The sequence below is a fragment of the Peromyscus maniculatus genome, chromosome 12, assembly GCF_049852395.1.
Source record: "Peromyscus maniculatus bairdii isolate BWxNUB_F1_BW_parent chromosome 12, HU_Pman_BW_mat_3.1, whole genome shotgun sequence".
In the NCBI taxonomy this organism is placed as follows: Eukaryota; Metazoa; Chordata; class Mammalia; order Rodentia; family Cricetidae; genus Peromyscus; species Peromyscus maniculatus.
Genome location: NC_134863.1, coordinates 21,579,467 through 21,598,894, shown reverse-complemented (window position 1 = coordinate 21,598,894; position 19,428 = coordinate 21,579,467). Strand labels below are relative to the sequence as shown.

Genomic DNA, 19,428 nt, shown 5'->3' with positions numbered 1-19,428 from the left:
CTGGTGACATCTATTGGACAATATTTACACTTTCTGATTTAATGGTAACACTTTGGTGGATCTTAAAGTTCTCCCCCTCCCTTCCCACTCGCCCTCTTTTGAGACAGGGTCTCACTGTGAAACCCTGGCTAGCCTGGAACTCATTGTATAGACCAGGCTGGCCTTGAACTCACAGACTCGCCTGCCTCTGTCTCCCGAGTGCTGGGATCAAAGCCATGCACCACTATTCGTGCCTCATTGCTTGTTTTTAAACACAAACGCACAACTCTTTGGTTGCTACAAAGGTGGTATAGTAGTCATATTTCTTTTCTTGTATAGAGCTATCTTGGTCTCTACACATAAATTTAACTAATTTGCCTTGATTTCATAAGCTATCCATACATTCTGTTGACAGACATTGAGATAGATTGTAAGGGGCTTAGGGTTTTGTTTTCCCTTGGTACAAACCAAACAATAGCAATATGTTTTATGCATATATACTTAGTCTAGATAACACATGCCATGGATTTTAATTAGAATTGTTAGATTAAGGTATAGATAGATTATATATATAGAAGATGTTGTGAGTCGGTTTTCTAAAAAGATAGTATAAATTCTTTTTCCCCTTCCCCTTTCTTTCTTTTTTTTTTTTTTTTGGTTTTTTCGAGACAGGGTTTCTCTGTGTAGCTTTGTGCCTTTTCCTGGAACTCACTTGGTAGCCCAGGCTGGCCTCGAACTCACAGAGATCCTCCTGGCTCTGCCTCCCGAGTGCTGGGATTAAAGGCGTGCGCCGCCGCCGCCGCCGCCGCCGCCGCCGCCGCCGCCGCCACCACCACCCGGCATCCCTTCCCCTTTCTTTTGTTGGTGATTAAACCCAAGGCCTTGTGTATACCAAAGATATATTTTCTTTTGATTGATCTCTTTTAAGAGGGAGGAAAGGTCTTATGTAGCCCAGGATGGCTTAAAGTTATATTCTTCCTGCCTTAGCCTCTCAGGTGCTGGGATTGCAAGGATGCACCACCAATGCACCGCACTTCTGACCCAAAATCTACTCTTTTTGGCTTTTCAAGACACGGTTTCTTTGTGTGTAGCCCTGGCTATCCTGGAACTCCGTAGACCCTCCTAGTTCTGGGATATTCTCTCATCTCTCTCTCATCTCTCTCTCTCTCTCTCTCTCTCTCTCTCTCTCTCTCTCTCTCTCACTCTCACTCTCTCTCACTCACTCACTCACTCACTCACTCACTCACTCACTCACTCACTCACTCACTCACAGTGTCTTTGTAATTCACCAGGCTGGTCTTAAAAGCCACTGTGTAGTGAGGATGCCCCTCCCCCATACCCTCTCGGAATTCACTTTTTGTATCTGTATTAGGGTGCACCTGGCCTTTTTGTTGTTCTTATCACCTGTTTAATGGCTAAGTGTTACCACACGCGTCTATGCTTTATTTTCATTTGGCGGTAAATATTTAATTATTTACTGCTTGGGTGAGAGATGAAGCCAGATTCAAGTATCGTTAAGCAGTGAGGGAAAGTGAGAAAGAAAAATTCAAATTTGTCCAGACCCTTCACCATCTACCTCCTCTTATTTATCTTGCCCCAGAAGCCCTGGCAAATGTCAGGACTCTTGCACTGTTAGTCTCTTTTGTGACCTTCACGTAGCATTTTGAGTTATTAAGACCAACTCTTCTTAGACAATTGTGGTGATAGTGTGTTCCCCAAAATATTGTGCACCCTAATAAACTTATCTGGGGTCAGAGAACAGAACAGCCACTAGATATAGAGGCCAGAAAATAGTGGCACACACATCTTTAATCCTAGCATTCCAGAGGTAGAGATCCGTCTGGATCTCTGTGAGTTCAAAGCCACACTGGAAACAGCCAAGTGTGGTAACACAAGCCTTTAATCCCAGGAAGTGATGACAGGAAGCAGAAAGGTATTTAAGGCGTGAGGACGAGGAACTAGAGCTGGTTGAGCTTTTAGGCTTTTAGCAGGGGTTCAACTGAGATTCATTCTGGATGAGGACTCAGAGGCTTCCAGTCTGAGGAAACAGGATCAGCTGAGGAATTGGCAAGGTGAGGTGGCTGTGGCTTGTTCTGTTTCTCTGATCATTCAGCATTCATCCCAATTCCTGGCTTCAGGTTTAATTTTATTAAGGTTCGTGCTCCAGACAACTGTCTTTAGTCACAAGCTAACATTTGGTTGTAGGACTCTTATGTAATGTCAGTACCGGGGTCCTTCCCCAGGCCAAGCTTATCTCTGCTGGGTGCGGATGCTGCCATTGCGTTCCTGGCCCAGATGTGGGAGGCCAAGGCAGTGAGGTGGGTACCGAGCACAATCAGCTGATATCCATTGAATAATAATGTCCATGTAGGCCTCACGCCAACTATCACTGAGCAGTTGAGGTTGGTGGCTCGGACATCATCGATGCTCACCACCTGGAGAAAGATCCTGCTGTGGGAGGGCAGCCTGAGCACACCCAGGAGCCTATTTTTGGTTTTTTGAGAGGGTCCAGCTATTGAGCCCTGGCTGTCCTGGAAACACTGTTTTAGACCAGGCTGCCCTTGAACTCACATATCGCCTGTCTCTGCTTCTGAGTGCTGGGATTTTAAAGGCCTATGTCACCATGCCTAGCCCTCATTATGGTTTTTGTTGTATATATGATTTTTCTCTTGAGACACGTAAATGAAAATAGCACTTCAGAAAGCAACCCCTTTTCATACTGACATTTCCAGTCTCCTAAACAAATTGGTGCATAATAGCTCATCTTTAACCACTGAGTAATTTAGTTGGCTTCAGCCACTCTCTTTTCCTTTAGCATTATTGGGTTGCCATCTACAGGTGAAAGGATGCAACAGCAGGTTGTACACAGTGCCTAAGCTTTTTTGTCCCTTTCTTTTTTAAGAGACAGGGTCTCAGAAAACAAAACAAAACAAGGAAACAACACACAAACAAACCCCAAGCAGAGCTGGGAATGGTGGTGAATCCTGGCACCTGGAAGTCAGAGGCAGATGAATCTCTGTGAGTTTGAGGCCAGCCTGGACTACAAAGTGAGTTTTAGGACTACCAGAACTAAAACCCCATCTTGAAAACCAGCCCACCAGCCCACCCTACCACCCCAACTGTATGGCCCGGAACTCACTAAATAGACCAGTTTGACCTTGAACTCACAGAGGTCTTTTTCAGCCTCTGCCTCCTGAGTGCTGGGATTAAAGGCGTGCCTCACTACACCTAGTTTATTCTGCTCTTAATATGATGGTGCACTTGCTTGCTTAATTCTGTAGATGAATTCAGTAAAATAAGAGTTTGCAGTCAGGCAGTGGTGACAAAACCCAAAAAGTAATTTGCAGCTACTTATCATATTTGTATTATGGGTTGTTAATACTTGTACTCAGCTGAACCAAAACCCAGAAAAGAAATAAATGCAACTACCTGTAGCTTAGAGCATCTGCTGAGCTTGTGTGAGGTCCTGGGTTATGAGTTGTAGCCTAGCCTGCACTACAGTGGGGCCTGTCTTAGAAAAAGAAAACACAAGTGAAAGTCAGTGTGCTTGTTAACGTCCAGAGATGTGAGTTGAGGTCCAGGTCGAGAGTATTGGAGTGTTCCAGGGCTGGCCTTGTGCTGTAGAAACGGAAGGGTATCTGTACACTTCAGTCTTCCTCCTGGGAAAACTACCAAACTACTCCTCTTCCTCCTCCTCCCACCCCAGTGCAGAGGGTGGGCACTGGTTAGCACAGTGACTCTTGTCTCAGGTGTCAGAAGCAGTTCTCTCAGCGGCTCTTTTGTCCTGCCAGTCTTTTTAAATAAACTGTCTGCAGGGTAAATGTGTTCCAAACTCTTGCCTGATGTAGCAGTTTTCATAGAAAGGTTTACCTAGATAGGTTTCAAGTTCTTAGGCAGTATAACACTTCGATTACTTTTTACCTTGAGCTTGAGCATGGAGTTCAAAACTGTCACCTATGAGAAAGAAATATGAGACTTGTAGGACCCCAGTGACTTGAGTAATTGGCTTTTATTTTACTGGATTTTCTCTTAGTCCAGATCACATGAAGTTGAAGCTGAGCTCAAACTCCTGGTGAAGCTGAACAGATCTTGAATCCTTGGTCCTCTCACCTCTCCCCAAGCACTAGAATTACAGCCATGCACCAACCACCTTCCCAGTTTTATTTTTGAAACTTAAGTTTTAGGTTAGCATACAAAATGATAGTTTTCAGTGTGCTGATTTCAAACATGTACCGTTGGTGTCTCGCTCCCTGGCTCATCCACTGCCTTTCCCCAGTCCGTTTCCCCACAAATAGGCATTCTAAAAATCAGACTAAACTGGGTGAGATGGCATATAACTATAATCCTAGCACTCTGGAGGTAGAGGCAGGAAGGGCAAGTGTTCAGGGCCAGCCTCAGTTGCATAAGAGTTTGAGGCCAGCCTGGGTTACTTGAGACTCTGTCTTAAAAAATTAAATAAATAAAATCCAAACTTTTTATTAGATAAACTTTTTTGTCTCATGAGGGCAGTCTTAACCATATGGGATACCCCTAAATAAAAAATGCTCATTTAGAAGGTAGTATATATAATAAAAATGATTAAAAAATAATGTAGACTAAACTCATTCTTCATATTAATCCCAATGCAGGTAATTATATTGTGTGGCCTAATTATAATTTATTTTATTCTACCTATCATATTGCTCTATAACACAAAAAACATATTATACAAAGACTTCACTTGAGAAATGTAAATACAGTCTTGGTTTGGTGTATATTGGACACAATAGTCTTCCTTAAGCCTAAACACAGAAACAAAAGCATGTATTATAAGAGAAAGTCTGAGATGGGAAGTGATAAAGTGGGTATTGAGTAAACCTTTGTTAAAATTTAGCTGGTATCCTTGTAAAATTTCCACGAATTCATTAAGCTATATTACGTCATTTTTATTATTAGGAGCTGATTTGAAGTTGAGCTCTGTCCTCAGAGTTGTGACAGTTTGCTTACTCTGCTTGGAAGATTACGATTTGGTTATTCTTTTTACAGAAGTATTTGTATAGATATTAAATTAGGATTGTTCTGTGGGTTGGATTAGAGTTTAAATGTACCAGAGCATATTTTGTTTCACTTGCACAAAGTAAAACTTTTGAATTGTGGATTTGTTGTGGATGCTATAAATTTGGAAAAAAAAAAAAATAGGTTGAGAATGCCAGTTGTGGTATTTATAATTCAGGGCCTTTGAAGCATCCTTTGTGTCCTTGGGCTTTTAGCTTGATGGGGTGATAAATGCCTACAATCTCAGTACATGGAAAGTTCAGACAACAGGTTAGGACAAGCTTAGGCTATATGGAGAGACTTAATCTCAGGAAAGGGGGGAGGATTAAATGTTTATTTAAAAATCTTATTTATATATGTCACAGGGGTGGGGAGGGAGGTGCAAACATATACATGTCATAGCACATATGTGGAGGTCAGAAACAACTAGGTAGTGAATGCAGGACCTATCTAGGCTACATGGGAGTCTTCAAAAAAAGAAAACAAAATATAATACTTAAAATTGCTGTGCTTAATTAATGTTATACTTGAGTTACAGACCGCTCTGTAAAGCACCTTGTGAAATTAATTCTGGGCAGGTTTAAAAATAAAAATTTTCATTTCCTTTTATTTTGTGACAGGGCCTTGGATTGACCTTGAACTCATTTCTCTCCTGCCTCAGTTTCCTGATTGCTGGGATACAGATATATACATCACATTTGGCTCAGATGAACTATTACAGTATTATGCTCTTGGGAAGCAAAAATGTCTTAGAGGTTTGGGAAATTCTCTGCCTGTTGATGCCAGTTTGTCTTGTTTAGGAAGTAAGGCCTAACCATTTAAGAACATACTAAAGGAATAGAGGGGGTAAGCATTATCTTAAACTTGGTGATTTTTATTTCTGATAGCTTCATTTTGTCCTCTACTGCATTTTTTTTTCCACCCTGTGAAGCAAATCCATTTCATTATAAATTCAAGGAAGGGTTTGGTTAAGGACAATAGCCTAACCCTTTGCTGTTTAGATAACATCAAGATTCAGGCATGCACTGTGGCCGGAACTTCTGTGTGCTAGCAGGATAGGATTTATTCAGTAGGAGTTCTGCCAGTGACAGGGAACAGAAGGGTCTATCTTCTAAAACTCTGAATTTGCTGAATTAAAAAGTCCTAAATTTTAATATCTTATCCATCTTAAATGCACTTTAAACAGAACCAATATTTGGAATAAATTTCTAATGTTTGTATGGATTTTTATGGTTTTATTTTATATGAAGAGCCAGTTTTTGAAAGCTGAAGTATCAGGATCTGAGAGGAATAATGGTATAATGCTATTGGTAAGAAAAATTTCTTTACTTTTGGTGATGTAGAAATTGACTTGATTGGAAAAAAAATGCACTCTAGCAAGCCAACAAGGGTGTATTTTGTTCAATATATTTTTGAAGCTTGTTAATGCTTCAGATGTCTTAATTGGGTATATGTCAGAAAAGTATTTTAGTATGCATCTTTTCTACAGTGTATTTTAAGATAGTTTTATATTCTTTATCTTTATGGAGTCATTAAAATGTTAAAGGTTTATTTATATAAACATTTACATTTAATTATACATTTATAATGTGCATGTTTTAAATGTAAGCATAGTTGGAATTATGAGTTTTCCAAGTGTATTTGAAGGGTTAATTCTTTAATTTCCTGTGAGGTGTGTGAAATATTTAAAGTTAGTGATAATGGATGATTTATATTTAAATTAATTTTACAATTTTGCTAACTTTGGTAAAATTTGTAGGGCATTAATTATGTCTTAAAGCAGTTAACATGTAGAGAAGTCATCTTTGTATAAAGAGCTGCATTGTAATATGGTCATTGATCATTTGGGAAAATTTAAGTAGGTTGTCCTACTCAATAAATTACCATACAACTCAAAATATATTGGAATATTCCTTGATATGCTTTTTAACTGCTCAAGATCTTAGGGATATACTTCATGCTACACTAAGGTAAACTTGTTTAAGAAATTTAGAGAAAAAAAATTTAAATAGTACGTGGACCCAAAGAATTTTAATGGCAATTCCACCTGGACATACTGGTTCATTAATATAATCCCAGTACTCTTGAGGCTGAGCTTAAAGATTGCCGTGAGTTTGAGCTAGCTTGGATTACACAGTGAGTATGTATGAGGCTATGCATCTCTTCATAGCAAGACCCGTGGAAAAAGGGGTGGGAGGGGGGAGAGGGAGGAGCGGGAGGAGTGTGTGCTGGAGGAGTGGAGTTCTGGCACTCGTTAGCATGTAGGCATCTGCACTGGCCTGCCCTCAGGGTCCTGACAGGATACCCCTCAGCTGCAGCCACGAAGAGCACCCCCTGTGTGCATTCACTAGGTTTCCTTTCCTTATAAAAGGCGGGCCTTGCCCACCTCCGGTCTCTTTCTCTTCCTTCGCTCTTGTCCCCAGGGACCAGTCTCTGCCCCTTCTCTCCCCTCCCCTCAATGAACCTCCCATGTGGGCCCTGTTGTATGGTGTGGCTTCTTCCCACCGTTTTAAATTACAACAGCACTGACAGTATCTTGACAAGTATTGATCAATAAGTATACAACTGAAGACTTGGCGGGGGGGGGGGGGGGGGGGGGGGAGGTGTTAGGAGGTGAACACTTGAATCCCAGCACACAGGCAGCCAGCTTGGTCTACATAATGGGTTCCAGTCCAGCTGGGCTACGTAGTGGTCCCTCTTTAAGATCTCTTCCTTTTCCTCCATTTCCTCCCTTCCTTCTTTAATTAACCTTTAAAGACACAAGCAGGATTAGACTGTACCCTACAAGTGCAGGCAGTAACTACTGATCTTTATCGCAGGGAACAATGTTGGGCTTGCTTAATTGTTCCACGTTCTAGATAGCTAGTTCTTGAGAGTAATTGCCCCTTCAGATCATTGATTTGATGGATTGTTGTTGTGGTATTGGAATGACTATTAATTATGCTTTCGTGCCCAAGTGCTGCCATGGAGGGAGAAGACATTATTCCTGAGTTGTCCAAAGGGTTTTGGATGGTAGTGTGACTTGTTTTGGAGAAGCTGGACTTGATACTTTTAAAACTGCTCCATTTCTGCAGTGACATTGGGTTTAATATTTTTTTTGGTTGATTAATGGATTTTAATCGGTTCTATGTATGGAATAGTTTACAATTCATTTGACTTTTACTTGGCCAGTTAATTTGTCATGTAAAAAAAATATTGCTGTCTTAGCACCAATATCCTTGTCAAACAGTACCAGTCAAACAGGTGCTTTTTGAGTGTCTGCTGTGTTCCAAATCTGGTGTGTACTGGTTAGAGGAACGTAAGGAATCTAATTGAGGGAGGTGATAGTGTTCCACTCGCTGTGTTCTGCAGAGACAAGCAATCCTCCCCCCCCTTTTTTTTTGTATATATATGTATGTGTGTGTGTGTGTACACACCCCCATGGTGCTCAGGAGTCCATTATCTTTCCACTGTGGATTCAGTGTCAAATTTCAGGTCATGAGGCTTTTTTGTTGGCCAGGCCATCTCACTAGCTCTCTACCCTTGTTTTAAAGCGGTGGACTCAAACCTTTTAGATTTAGCCTCTCTTGTATGCTTTTATGATTATTATTATTACTATTTTTTTTTTTGGTTTTTTTTTTTGAGACAGGGTTTCTCTGTGTAGTTTTGCGCCTTTCCTGGAACTCACTTGGTAGCCCAGGCTGGCCTCGAACTCACAGAGATCCTCCTGGCTCTGCCTCCCGAGTGCTGGGATTAAAGGCATACGCCACCACCGCCTGGCTTTTATGGTTATTGTTGATGTTAGAGTTTTTGTGTATGCTGGGTTTATGTATTGATACTGTATTATAAGTTAGACCTGTCCCAGTGGTGGCAGATTAAATGCCTTTAATCCCAGTACTCAGGAGGATCTCAGTTCATTCGAGGCCAGACTGGTCTTTATAGTGAGTTCCAGGCCGACCAGGGAAGAAGAGGTTGGAACTGGTAATTAAATGTAACTGGTCACTAGTATTTGTGGAGGACTGATGCCGAGACTCGGCCAGGTACTGAAGTCTGAGCTACGTATTCCTTTATATAATGTGGTAGACTTCACACTTAGCCCACGTAGATTCCTTTGCTGTGTATGACAAGAAAAAGGGGTACACGTTCAGTACGGGTGCTTCATCTTCCCAAATAGGTTTGACCCCTGGTTGGGGGAATCACTGGAAATCTTCTGGGGGCTGCAGACACAGCTCAGTGGGAAGACACTCAGCTACTACACACGGTGCCCTCGGCAGGCTTCTTCAGCACCTCAGAAACAGTACTTGTGCTTCTGCAGTCATAACGACATGCCAGATTTCGACTCTCACTACTTACCACCATAAAACTCAGTATGCTTCATTAATCCACACCTGCCGTAGCTTTGATAGGTAACAGCTTAAGTTCTGAGAGAAAATAAAGAATCTTTTTTCATTCTCCAGCTTTCGGGTAGTCTTAGTCATATCTACCATGAGCTAAAACACTCCACAGAGCTGAATTGACTCTGAATTACAAAAGTTTGTTAAGAAATTTAAAGTTTGGTCAGGTAGTGGTGGCTCTGCCTTTAATCCCAGCACTCGGGAGGCAGAGGCAGGCAGATCTCTGTGAGTTCGAGGCCAGCCCGGTCTACAGAGTGAGTTCCAGGATAGCCAGGACTGTTAAACAGAGAAACCCTGTCTCAAAAAACAAAAACAAAACCCAAAGTTTGTTGTTGAGACAGGGTCTTATTGTGTAACTCTGGCTGGCCTGGAGTTCACTATGTAAATCAGGTTGGCCTTGAACACAGCTTTTTTCGTTTTGTTTTTTGTTTTTCAAGACAGGGTTTTTCTGTAGCTTTGCACCTTTTCCTGGATCTCGCTCTGTAGACCAGGCTGGCCTCGAACTCACAAAAATCCCCCTGCCTCTGCCTCCAAGTGCTGGGACTAAAGGTGTGCGCCACCACCGCCCGGCCTCCAGATCTTCTTTCTTAATCCAAATGCTGGATGGGGATGAAAGTCATGAGCTCCCTTATCTGGCATTATTAACTTTTTTTTTTTTATGATAAATCATTCTTTGACAGTTTTACACACGTGTATAGTATATTTTGACATCCCATCCACCTGCTGCCACTGTCTTCTCCCACCCACTTCCACAGAACGCTTTCTTTTTCCCAGGAAGCTCTCCTGCTTCCATGTTCTGTTTTGGTTTGGGTATTACCCACTGAATTTAATGAGGGTTGATTGGGCAGCTTACTAGTGGCTATTCCACTGAAGAAATTGACCTCCTCCCCTCAGCCAATAGCTCCTCAGGGAAGGGTGAAGTCCTATGAGCGAGCCCCTTCTCCATCTATCCTTGATGGAATGTTGATGGCCATATTTGCTACTGTGAGTGAGTGAGTAAGTGCAGCTGTTCTGTAGGTCAGGTGCAGAGGACAGCATTTCATAATGTTTTCCCCCATCTTTTGGTTCTCTGCCCCTGCCTGCTACAGTGATGTTCCTTGATGGAGCCTTGGAGGGAGTGATATAGATGTCATGTTTAGGGCTGAGCTCTCAACAGTTATGAGTCTCTTTATTAACTGTCCAAGATTGAGAGCAGCAGTAATCCATGGGTATAGACATAAACATTTGAAAGGTAGTTTGGACAAAACAAGAATGATAGGTTTGTTCCCCTCAGGGCCTGAGATTTCCCAGCAATGGGCTTTGGTCCAGGTTTACAGGTTACAAGGTCAAAGCATGATTTTCCTCCTTTGGAACGGGCCCCAGATCCAGTCAGAAAGTTGGGTATGTACATAGTAGTCATGACCCTCTTGACCCATGAGGCTGTTTTTCCTGACGGGTTGGTATTGTAGTGCACAGAGTCCACATCTGGGTAAGACTATGGATGGCTTTTCTGCAGTAGCAGCTTGTCCACATAGCACTTTCTGGTACTAGGAGAGTTATCCATCCACAGGGAGACAGTTCTAGCTCACTTCTGACCTGATTTCTCGGTGTGTGGTGTCATCAGCAGGGGTTTTACCGTCCAGTTGTGGTGGGCAGCCGGGATGTGTTTTACAGCAGGCCAGCGTTTGCCTCTTTTCTTCCTGCAGCCATCCTCACCTGTCGTGTGAAGCACAGCACCTTTGAAGCCACGGGAGAGATGGACAAAGAAGAAAGGAAGATTATCAACAAGGGCCAAGAAGATGAAATGGTAACTAGCTTTCATGATTTCCTAGGGAGTAAAAAGATGCAATTAAAGAAAAGCAGCCCGGGCCGGGGTCCGACCCAGTGGTGGAGTGTTTGTCCAGCTAATGAGGCTCTAGCTTTGATCTCTAGTGAAACACCTACTCACAACATATACGTCTGAATTTTTGTATCCTGATTAAGGTGGTTGTGTATGTGTGTGTATTTTGTTTGTTTTAAACAAAGAACTTACTCTGTAGACCAGGCTGGCCTTGAACCCAGAGATCCACCCAATAAGTTGAATTCCTGGTTGCTGGGTGCCCACCACTGCCACTGATGTAATTAGCCAAATCAAACCGAATTAGTAAGTCCAGGTTTAATGAGCAAAGTAAAGTGATCTTGGGTGACCCTTGGGAAGGCAGGGGAGGGATCACATGGCAAATGTGGCTACCAGGCCTTAAGTAACCTGTAGGCATGATCTTGAGCAGCCCCAGTAGGGGCTTTTGGTGGGCTTTGAGGGGGTGGGGGAGTCTGGAATGGGAGGGCAGCTCTAGGGGAGGGGCTGCTGTTGGGTGGGCTTTGAGGGGGCCAGTTTGGGGAGAGAGATGGGGGAGGGGAGTTGAGGTGGACCTTCCACCAGAACATTCCAGACCCTTTGGGTATATGGGTGCCAGGGGCTGAGGTGGAGCTTTCACCAGACTACCACCTGGCTTGGTAATTCATTTAAAACATATTTTTTTTTTAAAGGTTTATTTATTTATTATGTATACAGTGTTCTGTTTGTATGTATCCCTGCAGGCCAGAAGAGGGAGCCAGATCTCATTACAGATGGTTTTCAGCCACCACGTGGGTGCTGGCAATTGTACTCAGAACCTCTGGAAGAACAGCCTGTGTTCTTAACCTCTGAGCCATTTCAAAAATTTTAAAATGTGTGTTTCACTATTTTTGTGTGTACATGTAGGTGCATGTGTGCCGTGGTGTGCATGTGGTGGAGGTCAGAAGACAACTTTGAGGAGTTTTTCTGGGCTTTAGGGCTTTTTAGTTTTTAGGGCTCAAGTCAGCAGGCATGCATGGCAAGCACACTCACTCTGATACATTGCTGGTTCCCCAAGTAAAGGTTTCCATCTGTGGTTTATAAAGTTAAAAAATTAGCTTAATTAAAACAAAAAGTCTCAATTTTTTTTGTCAAGATGCTTTTAAGATAATTAAAGAATAAAGTTTTCTCCTTGCTATAGCTCAAGCCGGCCTCAGACTCACAACCCTCTCCTGACTTAGCTACCCAGGTGCTGAGATAGAGGCGTGTATCACCACCACGTTCAAGAATAAGTTTTAGTATATCTCAGATGTTGCCATAGAAGAAACAAAATTTCCACTGCTTATTTGAAGTGTACACTTAACTAGGCCTTCAGCAGTTTGAAATGTTTTATTTGGCAGCCAGTGTGGATAAGAATTCAAGAATATTTCAAATAATAAGGGTTAGGGAATGAGGTTGATCAGTTACAGTGGTATTGGAACAGTGAGCAAGCAAGTCACTTAAAAAACAAACATCTGAATGTAATGTGGTGCTGGGCATGGTAATACATACTTTGTAATCCTAAATGCAGGAGGCAGCGGCAGGAGGATGGTAAGTTGGAGGCCAGCCTTGGGTACATCACTTAACTGTGTGAGACCCTGTATCATGGCCAGCACTTCTAACGTCTGACCCATCTCGGCAGTCTGTGACCATGTCTCAGTTGCTCATTCAGGGAATATAGTGTCATGAAGCAATGTGTAAGTAGAAAAAAGGAAATCCAACACCAAGTGTATGTGATCGTAATGGAGCAGTGTGGTTTTGACAGAGGAAACTGGATGGAAGCGTCTGTAAGAAACACTGATATCTTTACAGTTTTCTGTAAGTCTAAAATGGTTGCAAAATAAAAACTTCATTTTGTAAAACCCTATGGAAGACTTAAGTTTTAAAATAATGAAATGATAAAAGTTAGAAGGAATGGGGCTGGAGATTTGGCTTGGTGGTTAAGAGCACTGACTGTTCTAGAGGACCTAGGTTTGATCTCAGCATCCACGTGGAGGCTTTCAAGCATTTATAATGCCATTTTCAGGGGGTATCCAGAGCCCCTTCTGGTCTGAGGGTGTTGCACAGACAGACACTTAAACAAAACATTCATACACATAAAATGTATATATGATTTACTATGTATCTTTGAAACAAGTTTTAGTTTATCTGCCTTATCATTTCCCCTTTATCATGTGATTGCCATTTCTGTGCAGGAGATACATGGCTATAACTTCTGCCGCTGGAAGCTTGCCATGGTTTCTGTAGGAGTGATTTGTACTGGTGGGTTTCTCCTCCTCCTCCTCTACTGGATGCCTGAGTGGCGAGTGAAAGCCACATGTGTTAGAGCTGCAGTTAAAGACTGTGAAGTGGTGCTGCTCAGGACTACTGTAAGTCCATGCACGCATTTGCTAGTAGCTAATTATTCAAGGAGTAAAATAGTGATTTTGTGTAATCTGTTCAGAATAAGTGACTGGGACTTTGGAATGTTTAGTATTTATCAGGTATGGCTTTGATGTAAATACGGTTCCAGTGATAAGGCTAAAAAAAGTCTTAAATCTAATGAGACTAGCTTATAACTCTCTATGACCCAGGGTATTATTAGATAGATACTTAATTGTCTTCTAAGGTCCTGCCCTTTAGAACTATAGCTAACCAGACCCCTCAGTGATTAGGCCAGCTATTGACTGTATGATGTTACATCTCAAGCAATTTGTTTAGAACCCTAGTTGAAAACATTTTATAAGGGGTCATAATAGTTAATGTTCAGTATATATGTAAGTTAAGGAATTGGTAGTGTGCTATAAAGTTGATCAGAAATTTTTCATGTTAAATGAGTAGGAAATGATACTTTGTCAGCAAGAGATGACTAAATTTTTAAATAATAGGATTTACATAAAAATACAGATAGTTATTTAATATGCATAATTAACTTGACCTTTCTCCCTTTTTTCTAAGGACGAATTTAAAATGTGGTTTTGTGCAAAAATTCGCTTTCTTCCCCTGGAAAATGAACCAAATTTTAATGCAAAATCTTTAGTTAATAAGGTTTCTAATGGCCATGCTGTTCATTTAGCTGAGACTCTGACAGAAGAAAGATGCGAGATGAATAAATACTCACAGACTCAGTCACAACAGGTACTGTGATGGAATATCAAAGTTTTTTGAAAAACTGTAGTTAACATTCAACATTATAAAAGATAGATCATAATTTTGCATTTGCAGTTACTGCTTGATAAAATTACATGCTTTGTAAAATATCTGCCATTAAATAAAACTTTAGGTTTAATAGAAATGAATGATGTGTTATAAGAAGTGATGATAAGCCTCTTGATATAATATTTATGTGTGTCCTACAGATGCGTTATTTCACCCACCATAGCATAAGATATTTCTGGAATGATAACATTCACAATTTTGATTTCTTAAGGTAAGTATCTTTCTTTTGCTTAGACTATGACTATCTTGAAAATGCTTTAGTAAGAGACTGTATTCTAATGCTACTAAAGTAAAAAAAACCTTTTATTTCATTACTTTTATTCATGTATTAAAAGTAAGTCTGACTTGCAACTTGTACTTTGGAAAAATTTACATAAAATTTAGAAGAAGGCTAAGTGCTTGCCTGTGGTACATGCATGTGATCCCAGCAGTGTGGGAGGCTGAGCTGCATGAAAAATTTTAGCATACCTCACATCGTAGGTTTTCTACCTGGTTTTTGTTGTTTTGATTTACTTTGTTTTTGGTGTGCAGTGGGCTAAGGATTGAATCTGGGACTCACAAATGCTGATAAGTAGTGATTTTACCATTGAGCCCCACTCCCCGACCCCTATATTTTTCTCTAGAGTTTCTGAATTATTTCTTCCTATGTTAGTCCCATGCATTTGTAATAAGAATCATGTAATACATATTTAGAAAACTTCACTATCTTGATAAGAAAGAACACTGGCAACTGTGTTATCTTTGGATAGGACAAATTGGAGTAATCCATTATTTTGTTTTGTGTGGAGAGGTCAAGTTATATAAATACTATGTTTTAGACTCTTTTTTTTGAAAGATGGGGTCTTGCTATTTGGCTCAGTTTGTATCCAGTTTCCTGTCTTAGCCCCCTAAGGATTCTATTTTGCTATTATTCACTATTTTAAACACTCATTAAAGTCATTGTTTTAGAATGCCAGAGAAGTTTATAAATCTTAACAGTAAAAAGAGGAATCAAGAAGATTTAAGTTAATACCTGGAATGCTTATCTGAAATACTAAAGAATTAGAATGTTCTAGAATGGGCCTGATGGTTTTCTCATGCTTGGTTCTAAAGTTGAAGAACCATGGCTTTAAGGAAGAATGCCAATGTCCTGCGGTCTTGTTAAACACTTAGTTGCTAGTCCCTCTGTGTACTGCATTCTGGAGAAGTCATCAGCTCTGGTGGGAAGAATGTCTAATATAATTATTGTTTGGTCTCTGACAGCCATTGAAATTTATAAGATTTGAGGTGTACCCTAATGATACCAACAAATTATAGAGCTTAGTTTTCCTATATGTAAAATGTAGAGAATATGTAGATTAATGTGTTTAATTCTCTTTGGTTTAGAGATGTTTGGCTGGTATCAGTTAAGTTAAACATAATTATGATGTTTTTTTAGGGGGAAAAGTAAATCATAGGATTGTTCTAGGTCTTAGACATTTATGATCGTAAATTCTACACTTTGAAACTAGGTATGTAGGAAAGAATTTATGTTTTGTGCATTGTGGAAGAAGATGGAAGGATTTCTTAATTTAAAACTAAAAATATAAAGGAGAAACAGGATAAAAACTAAAAAAAATCTTGAGTTTGGAATTCTCAGTTATACTTTATCTTAAGTTTTATTGTTGACTCATAAGCTTGGAAACTGTTCAAGGATAATGCTACCAAGTCCATTTATGTATTTGTAGTAAGTATTTAGAGCAGTGATAAATACAGTGGACAACATAGTTACATTTGAGACTTCGACCATTCACTGTTGTTTTATTTTAAGACTTTGAGGTTTTAAAAGTCTCATGATTTCTGTTTTTGTTGTTGTTAAGAATTTCTAAGAAGTTTTTAAGGAAGTTACAGTTTTAAAATCACGAATATAGCACAATGAGGCATTAATAAGTTTGGATATTTTAAACTTTGTTTAAAGTAAAAACTTTGGATTTATTTAGGGGACTGGATGAAGGTGTTTCTTGTACATCAATTTATGAAAAGCATAGTGCAGGACTGACAAAGGGGATGCATGCCTACAGGTAACTTTACCCAACTCAAGTGGATCTGTATCAAAATTCCTACATCTAGACCGTGTGTGTATGGCCAACTCTCTAATGTAGGTACTTCAATCAAATAGACTGTTAGTTGTGCCCTTAGTGATATTTTGAGCAACATTCCTTTAGTTTAAGAATTATAAAAATGGCGGGGCGGTGGTGGCGCACGCCTTTAATCCCAGCACTCGGGAGGCAGAGCCAGGCGGATCTCTGTGAGTTCGAGGCCAGCCTGGGCTACCAAGTGAGCTCCAGGAAAGGCGAAAAGCTACACAGAGAAACCCTGTCTCGAAAAACCAAAAAAAAAAAAAAAATTATAAAAATGTTAAACTCATATCCCTAAAGTTTTACTATTTCATCAATTCTAAGATACAAAAATTCCCATGTTTTCCTGTCTTTGAAATTGGGAGGTGTCATGTAGTGGGTGGAGTGTCGTCCTCAGTGTCATTCTATAAATTAGCAGCACCTTAGAGTTTCTGAAATGGGAATTGTAAACATGAGCTGGAATTTCTCTTCAGGAAGCTATAAACAGGGAGCCAAGCTTTTTTTGTGTGTGTGTTATTGGTTAAAGTATAAAAATATGCCAGTGTATTGCATATTTTAAAGATAAATGTAGTTTTTGGATAGAATTAGAATTTTTTTGTACCATTGTAACGTGTTTTTCAATGTTTAAACAGAAAAAATCATTCAGACTTAACGCCTTATGAAAGGCTACAATTATAATAGCATACAAAGCATACTATTACAAGAGATTAAAATGAAGAATCTGGGGGTTTTCGAGGGGTCAGGGATAGGGTAGAATTCAGGGCCTTACTTGGGTTAGGCAAGCACTCGACACTCTCTACACTGAGGCATGCTCACCCACCCCCTGGTTTTTGTTTATTTGTTGTTTTGTTTTTGATTTTGACAAGGCCTCACATAGTTAAACCTGACCTCACTCAGTGTGTAGCCAAGGATAGATGACTTTGAACTCCTGATCTTGCATTTGCTACCTAAGTGCTGGGCTTTCAGGGAGGTATACCACACTGTGCTTGTTTTATGCAGTCCTGTGGAATTGAAGTCAGGGTCTTGTGTGCGGTTGGCAGCCACTCTGATACTGGAGCAGCAAATACAACATCCCCAGCCTCTAAGCAACTTTAAGAACTTTAAGAAAGTGTTGTTTTCTAAAAGATTTCAAATGTGCAATGTTTTGAAATGAACTTTGTTAGTAAAATATTCTCCCTAGAAAAAAATTAGGATAAGATTCTTCAAACATAATTGATTTCCTAAAAAAGTTAGTTGTAACTTAAATCTTCATACAGTTTGCTCTGTTTGGGGCTGGAGAAGATGTCTTGGTGCTTAAGAGCACGTGCTGCTCTTCCAGAGGACCTGGGTGAGTTCTAGCACCCACATGGCAGCTCACAACTGTCTGTAATGCAGTTCCTTAGGACCCAGGGCTCTCCCCTGGCCTCCTTGGGTATTGCGTGCATGTGGTGCAGAGACACGGGCAGGCAAAACACCCATGCACGTGAAATACAAATGAAATCTCAGAATTTTTTGCTCTGTTAAGAAGAGAACAACTCTGTCAACTTTAGTCAGTTGTGGTGGCTTGCACCTGTAGTCCCAGCACCTGGGAAGCTGAGGCAGGAGGATTCTCCCATGAGCTGTCTTTAGACTCCTGATTAAGTTTCAGGACAGCCTAGACATAACAAAATGAGTCTTTTGCTTACATGATTATTGATTAGTAAGAAAGATAGTTATCACAGTAAATATGGGAGTCAAAATGTTGTAAACTGTTAAAAGTTTGGTTACCGTTATTGACTGCTTTGAATTAAATAGCACAGATAGCCTTTTTATTTTTTATTTTTTTATTTTTTTAATAGAGGGTTTCTCTGTGTATCCCTCGGTGTCTTGGAGCTCGCTCTGTAGCCCAGGCTGGCCTGGAACTCACAGAGATCCGCCTGCCTCTGCCTCCCAGTGCTGGGATCAAAGGCGTGCGCCACAACCATCCAGCAGCTTTTTTATTTTTTAAAGTAGAGAACTTTAGTCAAGGAACGTAAGATTTTAAAAACATAAATCTAAGGATGATTGGCTTTAATTATATCTAGCATAATTCTTTTTCTAAATCATTATTAATATGGTTACTGTATTTTTCTGTCATAGAAAGTTGCTTTATGGAGTAAATGAAATTGCTGTGAAAGTGCCTTCTGTTTTTAAGCTTCTAATTAAAGAGGTAAGACTTGTATATAACTCAACAGTAGATTCATCAATTGGAAAAGAGTCATGTGTAAGAAGATAGCCTTGGTTTTCTGCTCTGTAACTTTGCTTCATATTTTACTTGGAAAGTAAAAATGGGAAAAATTCTTGTCATATGGATGTGTAATTTTGTTTTGTTTTTATTGTATAGAATTTGTGTGTGTGTGTGTGTGTGTGTGTGTGTGTGTGTGTGTGTGTGTGTGAGAGAGAGAGAGAGAGAGAGAGAGAGAGAGAGAGAGAGAGAGAGAGAGAGAGAGAGAGAGAGAGAGATCCTGCAGTGTGTGTGACTTGTCACTCCTGTTCCTTTCCTCACTGCTCATGGTGCAGTACTGGAAATGAAGCCGTTCTCGCAGTGAGGGCTCATTTATAACTGCCATAGTTGTGTGAGTAAAGGAAATCGTTGAGCAACTGCCTAGGAAGGCTTGCCAGACCTTCATCTGGTTTTTGGCTGTAGAAAAAAACTTGTATTGGGTGGATACTTTACTAGAAATATGATTGTTATTCACCAGTTTCTTTCTTTCTTTATATATATATATATATTATTTTACAATACCATTCAGTTCTACATATCAGCCATGGGTTCCCCTATTCTCCCCCCTCCCACCCCCTCCCCTTACCCCCCAGCCTACCCCCCCATTCCCACCTCCTCCAGGACAAGTCCTCCCCTGAGGACTGCTATCAACCTGGTAGACTCAGTCCAGGCAGGTCCAGTCCCTTCCTCCCAGAC

At 40.5% G+C, this 19,428-nt stretch overlaps 1 protein-coding gene across 7 annotated transcripts in view; it reads left to right on the top strand.

Moving 5' to 3' along the window:
* Positions 1-19,428, top strand: part of Atp13a3 (ATPase 13A3) — a 90,070-nt gene that overhangs the window by 15,250 nt on the left and 55,392 nt on the right. For 5 of the 7 annotated variants that reach the window (XR_013043707.1, XM_076548674.1, XM_076548672.1 and 2 more), the window contains exons 3-8: positions 11,072-11,172; positions 13,413-13,586; positions 14,155-14,334; positions 14,556-14,626; positions 16,374-16,454; positions 18,609-18,678. Coding sequence is in view for 6 of the 7 variants with exons in the window: in XM_076548674.1 (XP_076404789.1) it covers positions 11,072-11,172; positions 13,413-13,586; positions 14,155-14,334; positions 14,556-14,626; positions 16,374-16,454; positions 18,609-18,678 (677 nt within the window). In the remaining variant the exon portion in view is untranslated. Of the gene's footprint in view, positions 1-6,299; positions 6,324-11,071; positions 11,173-13,412; positions 13,587-14,154; positions 14,335-14,555; positions 14,627-16,373; positions 16,455-18,608; positions 18,679-19,428 lie in introns of those variants that run through there. The other 2 variants (XM_076548677.1, XM_076548673.1) reach the window with 2 other exon arrangements.